Source organism: Fukomys damarensis, unplaced genomic scaffold (assembly GCF_012274545.1).
Source record: "Fukomys damarensis isolate Sample0158 unplaced genomic scaffold, DMR_v1.0_HiC HiC_scaffold_9, whole genome shotgun sequence".
Classification (NCBI taxonomy): Eukaryota; Metazoa; Chordata; class Mammalia; order Rodentia; family Bathyergidae; genus Fukomys; species Fukomys damarensis.
Window position 1 is genome coordinate 20384066 of NW_022900921.1, and position 18189 is coordinate 20402254.

An 18189-nucleotide genomic window follows, 5' to 3' on the forward strand; every position below is an offset into this window, starting at 1 on the left:
ATGGCCAGGTAGGGTTAAATTTATTCCTGGGTAATATAATTATTTTTTGTAGCTGTTAGAAATGGGATTGCTTTCTTGAGTTGTGTTTCAAATAACTGGTTGTCAGTATATAGTAACATTGCTGTTTTTTTGTAATTATAGCCTACAACTCATCAAACTGTTTTATTACTGGAGCCTTGGAGGTTTTCTGTATATAAAATTATAGCATTTACAGTGACAATTTAACTTTTTTCCAATTTGGTTGCCTTTTCTTTCTTGTGCTTGATTGCTATGCCTAGGACTTCATGTACTATGCTGGGGGGAAAACTGGTGAAAGTGGGCACTTTTGTTTCAGAGTGTACAGAAGGCATTCACCTGTTCTCCATCAGGACTGTTGTTAGCTGTTAGCTTATTAAATGTGGGCTTTATTATCATCAGGTGTGTTCTTTCTATAGCTAATTTGTTTATATTGTGAAAGGTTGTGAGGTTTAAATTTTTTGGGGCAGGGGGCCACTATTGAGCTTCTCACGTTAGGGGTCTGGGGATTTAGCTCAGTGGCACCACGCTTGTCTTGCATGCACAAAGTCCTGAGTTCAATTCACGGTACCAAAAAAAACCAAAAGATTCTCATGTAGCTTTTGACTTTCATTGTATTTATATAATCTTATTTATTGATTCATATATGGTGAATCTTTTTTTGTGAGCTACTAGATTTGATTAGCTTGTATTTGTTGAGGATTTTTGCAACATGTTTTCATCAAGGATATTGGCGTCTAGTTTCTTTGTTGTGTTCTGTGATTTTGGTGTGGGGGTAATGACTGTATAGAATGAGTTTGGAAGAGTTACCTTCTCTTCAGTGTTTTACAGTAATTTAAAATATACATTCTTTAAATGTCCAGTGTTAGCCGTGAAACTCTTTGGTCTTGGACTTTTTTTATTAGTGATTCATTCAAATTCATTCTTGGTCTCTTAAGGGTTTCTATTTCTTTATGCCCCCCCCCATTTTCTGTCTCTTATTTTGCTCTTTATATTTGGTTTTCTCATATGAGAGAAACCATACAGTATTTAAACTTGTGTGTCTGATTCATTTCACTTAACCTTTAGAGTCTCGAGGTGCATCCATTTTCCTACAGTGGATGACTCAAGTTTATCCTTTATGGCAAAGTACTACTGCATCATGTATAAATACCACATTTTGTTTATGCATTTATCTGTTGATAGGCATATAGGCCACTTCCAAGATGTAGCGATTGTGTTGCTGTGAACATGAGTGTGCATGCGTCACTGTAATATGTCGTTAACTCAAGAAGATACCTAGAAGGAGAATGGGTTGGTTCAATGAAATTTTAATTTTGGGGGGGGTGTTTTTAAGGATAGGATTTATTCTTGATAAAGGCGTATTTGTATTTTTCTAGGTTGTCAGATTTGTTGGCCTGTAGTTCATAATGAGGATTAATGATCTTTTGTATTTCTGCAGTGTTGAATTAAAATGTCACCCTTTTGTCTTTTTTTTTGGGGGGGTGGTTTTTTGAGACAGGGTCTCACTATATAGCTGACTGACCTGTTTTAAATGTCACCCTTTTGTCTTTTTTTTTGGGGGGGTGGTTTTTTGAGACAGGGTCTCACTATATAGCTGAGACTGACCTGGAACTCACTATGTAGCCCAGGCTGGTCTCGAACTCACAGAAATCCTCCTGCCTCAGCCTCCTGAGTGCTGGTATTACAAGTGTTCACCACCACGCCCAGCTCTTGAATCTTCTGTCAGGAGTCACTTTTGTCTTTTCAAAGAGCCACCTCTTCATTTTGTTGATGGGTATTTTGTGTGGTTTCCACTTTTTCTTGTTAAAATTTCAGTTTTTGTTTTTTAAACTTGTTGAGATTTGTTTTGTGGCCGGCACACTCTGTTCTGCTGAATGCTCCTTGACCTGTATGGAATGTCCTGTAGATGCTATCTGGGTTGGTCTGTTTGTCTTGCGTGCATTCTAACTCTCCTGTTGCTATAGTCAGATTTACTGTTTGAGCATTAAGCCCAGGTTTGCCACTAGTCTCCTGTTTGTGTGTTGTCACTGTTTCAGCTCTAGAGCACAATCCAAGCCCAGGTGTGTCCCAAATCCACAAATGTCCTGTTGTTGATCATGAAGTACCTAAAAAGGTAGTAGTCCATCCAGCTAGCCACCTCACTGTCCTGGGGCCAGGATGTGACCAGACTCCTGATCTGTAGTCACCAGCCCATGCTTTGTGAGATTTTGCCATGCATACGGCCCCAGCAACACCATACTGTGTCACATCCTGAGCCCAGCACGGCACTATAATAGCACTAAGGCCCTTACTGCCATGCGCTGCCTCCAGAGCGATGCTGGCCAGATGAGCAGCCTGAAAGTCTGGGGCTACAGCTCTCCCTCGCACTGGGGTCTGTCTGGGTCTAAGTCTGGGGCTGGAGACCACTGTGATCTGCCCGTTGGTAGGTTTCACTAGCTTGGCACTGAGTATCAAAGCCAAAGTCCTATGCATATTGTGCTGTCTTACCTGTAGTGAGTGGACTCTGGTTTGTATTACACTGCCTGCAGTTAGGGTGATGCTAACAAAGTCAGCCCCTCAACTGGGTCACACTGGAGTTTCACAGCCACAAGGACCTGCTCATTCTCAGGTGCATATGCTACAGTTGGCAGCACTGCAGTCTGAAATGTAAGTCTGTCCCACCAGGATACAAGTGTTTGCCTGGTGCCAGAGCAAATTGACTGACTGCAAGCATTAGCCTGCTTGCTCTAGTGCCTGCAGGTGGGGCAGGGGGTGGTAAAGAGCAGGGCTGATGCTCAGGTGGGTCATGTCGGAGACTCACAGCCATAGGGATTTATGTAGTCTTGGGGCAGGTTGTGCTCCAGGCCCACTCCAGGGCTGAACGTGATGCAGGCAAGCACTTTATTACTGAAGTACATCCCAGCTGTTTTTTTTTTATTTTGTGACAGGATCCTGCTAGATTGTCCAGGATGGCCACAAATTTACAGTCCTCCTGGCACAGCCTCCCAGCTGGTTGGGATTACAGGCATGTGCTTTCATGGTCAGTAGTGTACAGTTGGTTGGCTTTTTTCTGATTTATGTATAAGGATAATCCTGGCCTCACAGAATAAGTCTGATAAAATTCCAGCCTTTTCAGTTTGTTGGAATAGTTTAAGAAGGATTGGCATTAGTTCTTCCTTACATGTTTTGTAGAATTGAGCCAGGAAACCATCAGGTCCTAGGCTTTTCTGTGTTGGGAGATGTTACTGATTGATTTTCATTGAATCACTGTGGGTCTGGTTTGTGTTTTCATGGCTTGATGTTAGTAGTTAGGTGCATCCAAACCTTTTTCTATTTATTCCAGGTTTTCCCATGTGTTGTCGTAGCGCTGTTCATAAGTCATTAATGAAGCTTTGTGTTTCCCTGGTAGCTGTTGTAATGTCTCATTTTTTATCTGCTTGTTTGAGTTGCTCTTTTTTTTTTCTTAGAAAAAGCTTTGTCAGTTTTTTTGTAAAATTAGTCTTCATTTCATGGAATTGTTTTTTGAGGGGAGGGTGTGAACTTGCTATAAATTTCCTTCTTTGTGGTATTTGTGCTCTATCCCCTAAGTTTGGGTATGGTGTTTCCAAATTTCCCTTTTGATTTCTTCATGGTAATCTCAGGAGTATGCTATTTAGGTTCCATGTATTTGTACAGCTTGTTCTGTGACCTAACTAGTCTTCCCTGAAGGAAGAATGTGAATATGGCAGCTGCTAGATGAAATGTTGTGTTAGGTCGATGTGGGTTATAGTTTAACTCTGATATTTCTGTTGATATTTTTGTGTAGGTTATCTGTCCATTCATAAATGTGAGGTATTGAAGTTCCCATTATATTGAAGTGTATATTTAGATATAAAAATATTACTTTATATAATTGGGTACTTTAACATTTGGTGTTCATTTTTTTGTTGTTATTTTTGCAACTTTAGGGATTGAACCCAATACCTCACACATGCTCTCTCTCTCTGTACTGAGTTACATCCCCAGCTCCTTTTCTTCTGAATTTTGAACCAGTCTTGTTTGCCTAAACAGGCTTTGAACTTGGAATCCTCCTGACTCAGCCATCTGAGTAAATTGGATTACAGTCATGTACCTTGGTGTACATATACATTTAGAATAATTCTCTCCACTTGTCGAAGTGATGCTTTTTCCTTTTTTGTTGTGGGGAGAGAGAATGAACTATCCTGGAGATTGAATCCAAGTAATAATGAATGAACTACATCCTCAGCCTTATTTTTGAAACTAGATCTTTGCTAAATTGGCTAGGCCGACCTTGAACTTGGAATCCTCAACTGCTTGGGCTCCTGTACACCTGGGATTATATGCATGTGCCGTAACATTCGGCTTTGTTGTTTTTGTAGTATTGGGGGTTGAACTCAAGAGCATTAAGCAATATCCACCCTCGGGCCTGCCCCCCACTTTGAGACAGGATCACCAAGTTACCCACACGGGCCTGGACCTTGCCATCTTCTATCTCCTGAGTACCTGGTATTATAGTCATACACTACCATGCCCAGCCCTGTTTAAGTGAGAAACTGTAAGTGTAGTTTGTCTGTATGTGTATATCTACTCTTGCTTTTGATTTAGATGGATTATCTTTTTCATCTGTGTGTCATTACAAGAGAAATGAGGTTTTAGCATCCTGAAGTTCAGTTTTATTACTCTTAACATTTAATGAGAAATTTTACATTCAAGGTTATTTTTTGTAAGATCGTGGTGTTACTACTTTGGTTTTATTTTCATGGTTTGGTGGGTTTCTGTATTGGTGAGATTTGATTCCTTCTCTGACTGCTCTTCTGGTGAGTTTTCTTCTTTTTCCCAGTTTGCCTTCATAGTGGTAGCGATGGTTCTTCCCTTCCCAGATACAGAGCTCTTAAACTTGTCTTTTATCACCAACCTAGTCTTGTGCCTTGTTCCTTAGCTTTCACTTAACTTGAAAAGTTGCTTCTCCATTTCAGGAGATTGTTGTGATTTATAATATTCTTTGGTTATCAGTTTGTTGGGGTTTTTTTGTTGTTGTTGTTTCCTTGAACTTTAAATATTTCATACATTCCCTCCTGGTCTCTAACGTTTCTGCTGAGAAATCTGCTAATGGTGCTACCCTCATATGGCCTAGTATTTTCTTTCTGGTTTTGTGTTCCTGTCTTAAAGTTTTTACTTTGCTTATGCTACCTTGAAAACCTTCTTGGTCAAATCTATTTGGGGTCTGTTGTGTCTCCTACACCTAGAAGTCCATTTAGTTAAGATTAGAAAATTTTCCAGGTATTTTGTTGAGTAAGTTTTCTGTGCTTTCTTCCTTCTGTTTGCCTTCCAGCTACCCCTGTGTGTGTGTGTGTGTGTGTGTGTGTGCACATATGCATTGTGTTACTGAGACATTTCAGAAATTGTTCTAATGTTTTGTTGAGGCTCTCGACTGCCTTCTTTTTTATGATCTCTACTAAATTTCTCATCTGTATCATGAGCTCTTTTCTTAATTCATTGAATTTATATTGTACCTCATTGTGTTTCCTTTGAGCCATTCCTTTGAATACTTTACCAGGCATTTTATCAATATCCTGTGCTGCAGTTACGTGTTCTTTGGAGGTGTCATGTTGTGGACCCTTGACTTAGGAACTCGATTGGTTCTGCGGGCTGGTTTTAAGTCAGTATAGCTGAAATCTGGATGTTCACCTGAGTACACACTAGATAACAAGAGGCAGATGAAACTTCCACTAACCTTATTAACCCAAGTTGTTTGTATGTCAGTCCAGTTGTAATGTAACTTGAGGGTCTACTCTACCTTCTTTTCTGTACTTGATGTGGATAGTACGTTTGGTGGATCAGTTTTCTCTGCCCTGTCTACAAAGTGACAGTAAAAGGCTTTTACCTACAGATGTATCTTAACATGTCAGTTTGGTTCCATTTAGGCACAATAGCATCATCTGTCTTATCAGTGGCTTTGGCTGTTGGCCTTCTTGAGAATGGAGAGGGAACAGTTCCCGTGTCACAGTTGGTTTGGGTCCCTCGGCTGCCACCACCCCTTCTAGTGCAGGGCACTACTTTGGGCTGGGGTCACTAGATCAGGTTGGGTTTATGAAGAGCAGCGCTCTCTTTATGAAAGTATGGGAATGTGTCCACCCAGGGTCTGGGATGTATGGGAGCGTCTGTCTCCTACGGATAGTATGAATTCTGACACGTTAGTGTTGTGCTGTGGCAGGCTGGGCTCTGGGGAAACAGAGTGTTCTTTCTCTATGTAGAACTACTCAGCAGATACCATGTAGCTCCACTTTCTAGGGCCTGAGCCTTTAAGGACTATGGAAATCATCTTGAGTTAGGAATTTCCGGCATCTGAAGCATAACCATTGCGGCTATTTGCTTACATAGTTGGGTCTTGGCTTCCCAGATGTAGCATGTCGTATAAGCAATAGCACACTTGCTATTTAGCCAGTGAATAATCTGAATAATCTACAATAATGTTACCATTTGCTATCCACAATTGTTTTGAATTGAGAGTGTTGAAAAACCACTAATGATTTCAACATAAAGGCACACTGGGGTCTGCCAGTTTACCCAGTAGGTAGACTTGAAGGATTCCTGGGGTCAGGTTCTGTCACATAATTCATAGGAGCTATTGTTTGTTCCCCCACCAACTGAAAAAGACAGTCATGAACAGAAAATTCAGGGACAAAAGTCTCATTGTGAAGTGGAAATGATGTTCATACAAGTTGTCTGGTTCATAGGGCCTTAGCAAAGAGCAGTTCCTATTCTTAATTTTATAATAGTCACTTATTTACCCAGAGTTGTAAAAAGCCTCCTGCAGTAATTATTTATCCTTATGAGAAGCCCATTTAGATAATCTGCAATCGAACCTCATAAAAAGGTACTTGAATATAATAGGCAGTGGAAGAGTGCATCTCCAAGGTTATGAACATGCATCATCATATTTTTGTTTCTTTGTTTGTTTTGAGACAGGGTCTCACTATGTAATTGAGACTGAACTGGAACTCACTAAGTAGCCCAGGCTGGTCTTGAACTCACAGCAATTCTCCTGCCTCAGCCTCCTGAATGCTGGTATTACAGGCGTGCACCACCATGCTTGGCTTTGTGTTTTCTGTTTTTGTTTTTGTTTTTTTTTCATCATATTATGAAGGAATCCATATAGCATGGCTAGCATCTTCAGCAGAGGAAGGCTCAACTCTCGGAAGTGGAACTGTCTGGTGTACAGAACAATTAAGTTATTTTAAGAAAAGCCAAGAGCAGAGAATGAAAGTTATCTTAAGCCTCTAAGACATACATTTTTCATATCATGCCACAGTAGCAGAGCCAGAACTGTGGAGGGAAAAAACTTTACAGGAACCTACTAAAAATTGGAGGGAGTACATATATCTCTGCTTTGGTGATGCTTTTAATTGTTTCTAGAAGATACCAAGAAGAGTAAAATAGCTGAGTGAAAAGGAACCTCTAGTTTCAGTTGTTGGAGAAATCTCTACACTGATTTCCACAGCAGCTGCACCAGTCTATGCTCCCACCAATTGTGGAGAAGGGTTCCTTTTTCCTCACAGCCCTGCCAGCATTTGTTATTTTTTGATTTCTTGATAGCAGCCATTCTTTCTGTAGTGAGCAGAGATCTCAGCATTCTTTCAATTTGCATCTTTCAAATGACCAGTGATGTGAATGTTTTTTATATATTTGTTTGCTATTTCTAATTCTTTATCTAAGAAGTGTCTTTTCATTTCAGATGTTCATTTTTGCATTGGGTCTTTAAATTTGGGGGTCTGATTTTGTTGTTTATTCTAGACAGTAGTCCTTTATCTGAATAGCTGGTAAAAAATTCTTCACGTTCTGTGGATTGTCTCTTTAGTGTTGGTGGTTTCTCTTGCTGTGCAAAAGCTTTTTAATAAGATGAGGTTCCAGTTGTTGATTCTTTGTAGTATTTCCTGTGCAGTCTGGATTTTGTTCATGAAGTCTTTGCCTATTTCTATGTCCTCAAGCATTGTATCTGTTTTCTCTTCCAGCACATTTAGTATTTCTATTTTAATATTTAGACTTACAAAACAGTTTTAATTTTTCTTGCTTTCATCCTTCAGAAACCTTGACTTTCTCAAATCCTTTTTGACTTAGAATTTTTGTCCTATACTTTTCTTCCTTTTATCAAGCAATCCAGTCTAATTGTAGCACATGAAATTCTCATACTTTTATTTGTAATTCACCCACCTTTCTTAGATTGATGCTTTAAACAATCCTTAAGGAAAGAAAGTAATTAAAATTATACAAAATTAACTTTTTCTCATAAAAATATTACAGTTATTTTACATGGTTATTATAGTTATTTTTCTTGTTTTTGCATATAAGATTAAGTATATTAGTTACAAATCTTAACTCTAACCTGTATTTCTAGTGAAGACCAAGTAGAAAGCAATCTTGAAATTTTTGCTATGTACCATAGTGAGGAAATTTTATAATTTCTAAAAATATGCATTCTCATAAGAAAAAACTTATTAATATGGAATAGCATGTTTGTTTATAGGTCCAAATACATATACATTATCTTTTCAAGAGGAGTTGAACTTGTATTTAGCAATGAGTGTAATTTTAATTTCTTTAGAAATTACTCATACTGTTAAGAGTATCTCAGCAACATCTAAGTTACTTGAAAAGTTTCCTTAAATTATCATCCTATTTGTTCAAAAAAGAATGCCTTCGATTAGCAGTTAAAAACTCAGTACTTGAAAAAAAAAAAACACAGCATTGTACCATCATCTGCGTATTTATGATCTCAAACATTGAGAGGTAGCAGAGTGCTGCATGGTTACCAAAGCCAGGCAGAACTGTGTATATGCTAACACTTCTGAAGACATCTTTCAATTTACCAACAAATTCTATTTTGAAGATTTACTTAAACCATCAGGCACTTAGGTTAACTATTATAATCTTAACAGTTTTAGTTTATATAAATGCTTATTTATCTCTGACGTTCATATGTCTCTACCATGCAACTTGAACATGCATGGTATATGCATGACTCCCCATTGGGTGGTATTTTATGAATTATTAGTGACAAGACTGATGAAAGTGATTAGACCATTTGTACCATCAGTAGTTCAAGCCAGCGGGAACATGTTAAGCTCTTGTGATTAAAATTCCTTGGGGATTTTAGCATGTAAGCACACATAACAACCTATATACACAGAGAAGGATTTTAGAACATTCATCTTACAGCTGCTCACTAAACTGGGAAATACAGTAATATAAATTCAGCTGCTTTTAAAAATGTGACCAGTTGAACCCAAATTATATTTGACAAAAACTGGTTAGATCACCTGTCCATATAGCTGACCTTTTAAGATTTTCATTTACCCTGGTAGGTGGTTACCCAATTTGGAAGTAAAATGGGGTTTCTGGAGCAGCTTGGTTTTAAAAAGACTCTCTTGCTTTTCTTATCAGCTTCCCCACTCACTTTTTAAAAACTGTACCCATCTCAAATGAGTCCAGGAGTTAACTATTAGACGGATTCTTGGCTGGAGTAACACAGACTTCCTAAGTAACCTTAAACTTACTACCAAAATTGTTTTCATTTTGTTTGCTTTTCTGGTTTACTTGACTAATCAACATAGGCAGGAAATATTTTTTAAAAGATTGTCTGTAGTTAGACAAATCAGTTCTTTTAGTTTGAGATGGGATCTCGATATGTAGTTCAGGCTTGCCTTGAACCTATGGTGATCCTCCTGCCTCAGCTCCCTGAGAGCTGAGATAACAGGCATATGCAACTACACCCAGCTAACAAAGCAATTCCTAGGCTGGACAGAGAGATTTTGCCCTCTATGATTTCTTTAAAATGTCTGTCTGAAGAACTCTTTCTTTTTAGATTATTAATCAGTTTATTTAGGCATTACTGGAAATTGAAGCCAGGATGCCACATGTCAGGCAAGCATTCTGCCACCGAGCTACATCCCAAGCACCTTCACCCCCTTATTTAATTTTGTTTTGAAATAGGGTCTTGCTGTGTTGCTTATGCTGTCTTCAAACTTTGAGTCCACCTGCCTCAGCCTCCCCAATAGGCATGTGTACCACAAAGCCTGGCTTATTTTTAATCCTTCAGTGAACTGTTTCATCCCCTAAGCCATTGTTAGCTAAACAGACCTACATTTTCATTCTGAAAGAGATACTTCCGTAGCACCGTAACCATGGAGCTGCTGTTTATGGCAAAACCACTGGTTTGAATGTTTTCTTGACTAAAGGACCTTAACAAACTCTCAGTCAGGCTTTGCCCAGTTTGGTTTGGTTTGGTTCCCCCCCCCCATTGTCTTTAAGCAAAAACTCAATAGGTTCAAAAGAGGAAAATAACCAGGGATTTAGCTCAGTGGTTCGGTGGCCTGCCTCGCAAGCACAAGGACCCGATTTCGATCCCTGGTACCAAAAAAAAAAAAAGAGGAAAATAAAGGCAAAGAACTAAAGAGCCTTTATATGTTGACCACCTACTGTAGCTGCAGTTTAAGAATCTACTTTTTCAATCAAAGGTGGAAAGGAGAGAACAGATACCAGAATGGACTATAATTTAACCCGGGAGTGGATACAGAGGGCAACATTTGTATACTTCAGAGCAAAAAGTAGTGATTTTTAAAATAATTTTTAAATCTTAAAATCTTATAAGCCCTGTTCAGGAATGTTAAAGCAGAACATCTGGCCCACAACCTTAAGCATCCCCTGCATAGGATTCTTGTTTACACTTGGTGGGTGGCCGAGTTTGTCAGGAAACCAAGCTTTCCCAAGTTGCATAGAGGGTGCCCTGCTTCACCTTGCCTCTCCCTATGTGATCTTTACACATGAGCCTGTATCTTCAGAGAGGAGGTTCTCTGGTGGATGTGTGGTTTGTGTTTATGTTGGCTCTCAAAACCTTGTTAAGAAATAAGTAGGGAGTAAAAGAGCCAAATCATTTATAGATGTGCGTAACCAAAATTAAGATGTTCACAAAAACTGTAAAATCAGTGCACAGAACCAAAAGAGTATTCACTAGAAGAGATACTGAAGGTTTGTGCAGATACAAGGTCTTATACATTTGACTACTCATCACAGCAATGTCTACACTACAAAGGAGGGCTTACCAGAAGAGAAAGCCTCCCACCCCAGTACTGCAGCTTGAACCCAGGGTCTGTACTGAGCTGCTGCATCCTCAGCCATTGTTATTTATTTAGGATACAAGGTCTTGCTAAGTCACTTAGTTGCCAGTCTAGACTCAGACTTGCAATCCTGCCTCAGCTTTCTAGAGTGCCAGGAAGGTGTGCGCCACCACACCCAGCTGGCACAAGGATGCAAGGCCACCTTTGTTGAAGAACACCTTAGCAAGCCAGATCCTAAATACATATCCTCAGCAGGTAGTGTTTACAAAGCATAAGGACTTTGGAAAAGAGAAGATTTCCCAGGAAAGAAAAAAAAAAAGTGAGCCATGGACATGGAGAGTAGAGGCTTGATACCAGTACCTTAGCTGGTTGCAGGCTGAGTCACTAGCCCCTTTTAGTTCCCATTTCTGAGCATCAGGTGTGCTGACCTAAATAACAATCCCTGAGAAATATTGGTAGTAGCATCCTCTCATGATGGAAGTATGTGTGCCACTGTCTTTAGCTTCTTTGGGAGAGAGAACGGGTACAAATGAGCACTACATACTACATAAGAGAGATTGAAATAGTAATTCCCAGCCATAACAAAACTCTTGCCAGCCCAAGATTGAACAGTTTCAGGGCAGTTGCCTTTGAAGTATTGTTGATAAGAGGTTGCACTGCCTTTGTGCAATTGCAAATTACACAAAAATTCTGACAGGCTCTTGTGTGAGGGTCAGAGGCAGTCCGGTAAGAAACCTTCCTTCATCCTGGCTGCATTTACTTTTCGGTAGGGTTGAAACAAGCAACTCCATTTTTATTTTCTTTTACTGGGTGAATGGTTAGTCTGCTCAGCAGTGGTGCTGGACCTATGGCACACATGTTGGCACACGAGCCAGTGTAGGAGTTGGGTTTGTTTTTCATTTTTCTGAGACAGGGTCTCGCTTTGTAGCCCAGGCTGGCTTCAAACTCATGGCAACCTCCTGCCTCAGCCTGAACGCTGAGATTATAGGCGTGCAACACGTCTGGCTGGTTGTTGTTTCTAAACTAAAACTTCAGTGTTCAGGTTTAATTGCAATGTTGGTACTTGGAGTTTGGGGTTGAGTTTGAGCACTCATCTATAAAAGGTCACCATCACAGGTCTCCTACAGAGTAGTCTGTCATGGGCAGAACAAAAATATTTATGGCCAAACACTAGCAAAAGAATATTTCTTTTTTTTTCTACTTGTAAAATAATGTTGCTTTTCATTAATGACTTCATGTTAAATTTCGGTTTTCATAGGTTTTCTTGGTTTTGTGAGTGAGATAGGGATTTACTGTGTAGGGCAGGCTAGGCTTGAACTTGTGATCCTCCTGCCTCTGCTCCCGAGTGCAAGACTATACGTTTGCACCACTCTGCCCAGTTTTATATTTGTTTTTACTTTATTCTCCTTTTATCCTGATAATCTCCATGTTTTGTGTTATAAAATGGAGATAAATTAATCATCTTTGGGTTGTATCTGCTGAGGACTTTGGAAAATAGGCTTATACTCTTTATAGGTTTAGGCTGATGCTTCACAGATCCCATTTCTCAGAGAGAAATTCCTCATTGTGCACAGGTGTTGAGCTTCATCTTTTCATTCCTTTTTGTACATTGGCCCGTGTTGCTCAACCTCCTTGTTTATTAATGAAATAGCACCGTTACATGCTTCCTACCCAGGCGTCTGCCTGTAAGTGACCAGGTAGAAGCAGTGGACAGTAACCCTGAAGTATTGTTTTCTTTTTCCCAAAGGTCTTAACTCCAGAGGAATTGAATGCTGCTCAGACATCTGTTGCTTATGGCTGCATCAAATATGCTGACCTTTCCCATAACCGGATGAATGACTATATCTTCTCCTTTGACAAAATGCTAGATGACAGAGGGAATACGGCGGCTTACCTACTGTATGCTTTCACTAGAATCAGGTAATACTTTTATTTTGAATCAAATGAAGGCTGTACTTAGTTACTCCAAAATGATTTTGGTTTTTGGAGGGTTTTTTTCTGTGTAAAGCACCTTTGAAAATAAGTTCTCTCTTAGAATTGCAGGTTAGGGACTGGGGATTTAGCTCTGTGGTTCTGGCAACTGCCTCAACAAGCACAAGGACCTGAGTTCGATCCCTGGTACCAAAAATAATCAAACAAGGGAACAAACAGAACTAGAATTGCAGGTTATACTGAATCCCTAAGCCTGCGTATTCACTCTGGCAGAGTTTCCTGAACACCTTTGGTTAAATACCAGGAAGCTGACTGCTGGTTCTCTAAAAGAATTATATTCCCAGGCCAGGAATGTAGCTCAAGCATGAGGCCCTGAGTTAGATTCCCAGTCCCAAGAATGCATGAATGAATAAATGAGTGATAGTACCACTCTTAATGTTGTAAAATGCTTTAGATCATGTTACTAGTTTTGCTAATTTTCCTTGTAGTAGAGTACTTCATCTACATTTTATTTATGAGAATCTCATTTTACTTGCTGATAATTTCTGATTTACATCAGCCACGTATGTGTTTTCACATGGAGAAGAAATAAAAGTCTTAATAAAAGGGATCAGCAGTGCTTGTCTGCTGTTTCAGGTCTATTGCACGTCTGGCCAATATCGATGAAGAGATGCTCCGGAAAGCTGCTCAGGAGACCAAGATCATTTTAGACCATGAAAAGGAATGGAAACTAGGCCGGTGCATTTTACGTTTCCCTGAGATTTTACAGAAGATTTTAGATGACTTATTTCTCCATACACTCTGTGATTATATTTATGAGCTGGCAACTACTTTCACAGAGTTCTATGATAACTGCTACTGTGTGGAGAAAGACCGACAGACCGGTGAGTCTCATTATGTGGGAGAAGCGGGTGCCACAAAGCATTCGAGTTGGGTAAAGCCTTCCCATAGAAACTTGCAAAGAAGTGCAGTATATAGCAAGCTAATAAGAGAATTTGAACTAGTGCTAATCTGTTTCTCTACCCTCAGCCCCATGGGAGGCAACCTTAGGATCCCAAGGCAAACATATAGTGACATTTTCAACAAAAGTAGGGAGCAGAGCCCAGTGGACACCACCTGTAATACTGAGGCCAGAGAATTACAAGTTCAAATAGCCTGGAGACCTTAGCGAGAGAAATAAAAAGAGAGAAATAAAAAAGCTGGAAATAAAAAAGCTCAGTACAAAGGCCTTGGATTCAGTCCCCAGTACTGCGCCCCCAAAAAGTAAAAAGTAAGGTGTCAGCAGAGCCATGTATATCTGAATATTCAGCAGGTTTCTTTTCCTGCCTTAGAAGCTTGTGTTACATAGAAAGTAGCTCATTGTGAGGGTCATGCCTGAAACTTAATTTTTTAATCTTGTCAATATCATATTTAGGTTTGTAGTTTTTTCAGATCATGAGGTTTTGAAAGGAACTGTGACTCGGGAAGATCACCCCACCCCAAGTGCAGGGCCTAAACTCCATAGCAAGGGTGTGTTGAGAAAAGGAACTCTGAATTTATAATCACTGGAGGCCTCTTACCTTTAGAAATATAAACTTTCTTAGATTAATTCAGTGGTTCAGATGTTCTAAGTTCTAGCTAGAATCATTTTTAGGCTGGGCTGCTCTCTTCTAAGTAAAGTCAGATAAAAGATTCTTTAATGCTGATTTTTTCTTTTTTTCCAAGAAAAATAACTCAGTACCTTTTTCTTTTCAGGAAAAGTATTGAAGGTGAACATGTGGCGCATGCTGCTGTGTGAAGCAGTAGCTGTTGTCATGGCAAAGGGGTTCGATATCCTCGGAATAAAGCCTGTCCAAAGGATGTGATCCTTCTTAGGTTTGAACACTGTGTTTTTACCAAAGTGGCCATTGGCACTGTTTGCTTTTTTACAAAGAAAAAAGTACATGTGCAGATAAATCTAGTAAAAATAATTTCTCTTATCTATGCAAAATGTGGTTCTTTAACAAATTCTAAAAGAAAAGAATCACTTTCCACAAATGTGCTTATTGCTAACTACTGAACCAGAATGACTTAAGGCCATGGAGTAACGTATCTTTGGACAGCACAAGGATGTGTCTCTGTTAATTGTAATTAGATGAGCACTTCCATTTATGGAGCACTATACATTTATTCTTCATTCTACTATTCTTTGATACCTTTGATACTTACCCTGTTTTGCAAATGACAAAAAGCGCAGTTCCACAGAAGTACCCTGGACTGCTTTGGAACAAAATCAAGATTCATACCTAAAGCATTTTAGCAAAAGATGCCATTGTCACTGTAACAGACCGAGGGACAGTGAGTAAGAAAACAATAGACCAGAAGTTTCCTGAAGCTTACGTGGCTAAGCCAAGCACAGAATTGCCATGAAATGCATAAAGCAGTCAGTATACCAATCCCAAAGGATGAATCCTGTCTCACTTCTTGAGATTGGACTTCTTTTAGCAAATATACGTATCATAAAATAAAACAAAATACAGGGAAAACACTTGCATGAGCGTATCAGTAGATGAGGAGTAAGACAAAGATGTCTAAACATATCTAGAAATAGAGCTACAACATAATCTTATATATAGAATACAAAAAAATGCACACACAGACACTGAGGTAAGATGACTGAAAAAGAGATCCCAGTAATTATCTCCTCCTCTAAAAGAACCAGAATAGTAAGTGGGTAGCTACATTTCAAGGTCAGGAGAGGGTATCTCTGCAAGACACAGCTGAGGACACAAAGTAGCATAAAGCATACTGGCAACCACAACCTTGGTTCCCTGGCTGGGGGGACCTGCTGCTGGAGAGTCGCAGGAGTCTACATCACTGTGGATGTTGATACCTCCCTAGTGACAAGAAGGACAAGTTCAGCCCAATTCACTAAGCTTCCTGGAAACTTCTCCAGAGAAAGAACTGCTGGCTAATGGGCAACATACTGCCTACCACTGAGCCCATGCTGCTTGTCCTGAGGGTACCCAGCCTGCTGAGCAGAATCCATCCAACTGTGTAGTCGGCTGAGCCACCACCCCAGTTGGCTTCAGCTACTACTTCACCACAAAATGCAATCCATGCCTCATACCACCTCTCCCCCCACAGATAGCTCTTAAACATACAGACTTCTAGTGGGCCCAAGGTGATGCTGCTGCTGAGAGACCATCCACCATGCTCTGTATTTCTGGCACTACTTGATTAGTAGCACAGCTATATAGTCAATCCCACCTGCCTGAGCTATTTGAAGTAGAGTGGACCCACGACTTACAACAAGCCCTTGTGAGCAAATCGAGTTCATAACTCAGGCTGGTCAATTGCAGGCTCAGGCTCCTCTACACAGCCTTCAAAGTCGCTCGTCTGTGTACAGGCAGATCTGTGTTCTTGGAGAAACTCTGGTTCAGGATTTCTCAATGAACCCCACACACAGGAAAGGATGTTGAAATGTTCCTTCCAGAACTCTTGAAGGGTTAAATCTGTAACAGAGACCATCTGGAAAGACAAGCAGGCAGCATTCAGGTCATAACTCAAGACTTTGTTGTTAAGTTAAAACTATAAAATTCCACTTGTAAGCTGAATTGTTCGTATATCAGACCATTCATACTCAACGGTCCACTGTACCCACTCCCCCTTCTGGCCCCTAGAGAAAGACTTAGCCACCACCACCATATGCACTGTGCACAAAGCCCTCTGATCCCAGCTGAAGAGGCTACAGGTAACTACTGAGTGCCCAACTGGAAGCAATGCCAGGGTAGCTCACACGTGAACACCCCTGGCACATCTTTACTACGGAAGCCACCTTATAAAAGAGGAAATGTTAACCAGTCACCAGATGTACCCATCTCATTGTTGGGTTACAAGAATGAAAAATGAAGGTAACGTGTTACCTCCAAAAAAACGAACAAAATCCTTGAAAGGCTATTGATTAAAAAAGAAAAAGAAAAGGATAGTGAAATACACCTATAAAACAGTTCCAAAAGTTGAGTATGGATGAATGAAACTCAGTAAGATATATGCTCTTTAATGAAATTAGAGAAAAAAAAATGGTATGAAGGTTTCTGCAAAGAATTCGAGAGTAAAAATGGAAGAACTCAGTCAAGTGAACAATTAAACTCTCAGTCGAGCAGATTGAACTGAAAACAGGTCTTTTGAACTGTCTGGGTCATGTACACATACGAACTAAGCATGAAGGAGGCAAAATGGAGTAGGAGCAATTTACATCCTCAATGACCTAAAATTGAGACAACTGGGAAACGTGTGCAAGTTCAATATTACACAGGGATTCGTGAAGGAGCCTACCAGAGCAACGGCCATTGGTGTCATAGCAATGGAAAGGGGGCGTGCGGAGGGGGAAAGACTTGGTCGAAAATGTGCAGCTCTGAACAAAAACTTAAAATATTTCTCAACCTGTAAGCCTGGACCTGTGGCAGGGAACTATTTTTTGAAAATTACACCTGAGCTTGCTGCATAGGGAAACAAGCCCCTGCAAATTCCCTTCCTCTGAACTCACAACAAATATTTCCACACTGATCCAGGTAGACTCTGCTTGTGGCTAAATATGATCGCAGCAGGACACTGCTACACATGCACACACAGTGATGTTCAGGAGAAAGATGAGTTCTTTACCCCTTTTGGACTGGTGATCTTAGTGGACGGCAAGAGGGTCTGCAGATGGAGCAGATGTGTGTGAACACATACAGGGACAGCATGGATAGACAGGTCCAGGCAGTGGATTGCTGCAGTCCTCCACGCAAGCGTTTTGGTGGCATATTTTCCATCCACACTGGGCTTCTCTGGGACACCAGAAGCTTAAGCAGTGCTTGGCAGTAGCCTGCCCCCGGAAGTCTGTTAACTGATGTGCCCAAGTAACCCCTAGCTGACAAAATGTCCTATCCCTTGGACACTTTCCAAGCAGGGAAACCGACAGCCACTCCAGCCAAAGCTGGCCCAGGAGCTCACCAGCTGGCAACTAACAAAGCAGCACCAGGAGGAAGACCCAGCCACAGCCTGGCTGCCCCTAGGGGCTCCATAGCTCAAGAAACCATGGACTATGAGCTGGGGATTTAGCTCAGCAGTTCGGTGGCCTGCCTCGCAAGTGCAAGGACCCAAGTTCAATCCCCGGTACCAAAAAAAAAAAAAAAAAAAAAAA

General features: G+C 40.4%; 1 protein-coding gene across 1 annotated transcript in view; it reads left to right on the forward strand.

The window, feature by feature from the left end:
- The window catches only part of Rars1 (arginyl-tRNA synthetase 1), a 44986-nt gene extending 30000 nt beyond the window's left edge, over positions 1-14986 (forward strand). Inside the window, exons 13-15 of the mRNA XM_010622219.3 lie at positions 12859-13031; positions 13680-13927; positions 14778-14986. Coding sequence (XP_010620521.1) covers positions 12859-13031; positions 13680-13927; positions 14778-14887 — 531 coding nt within the window. The 3' untranslated portion in view covers positions 14888-14986. The remainder of the gene's footprint in view (positions 1-12858; positions 13032-13679; positions 13928-14777) is intronic.
- The last annotated feature ends 3203 nt before the right edge of the window (positions 14987-18189 follow it).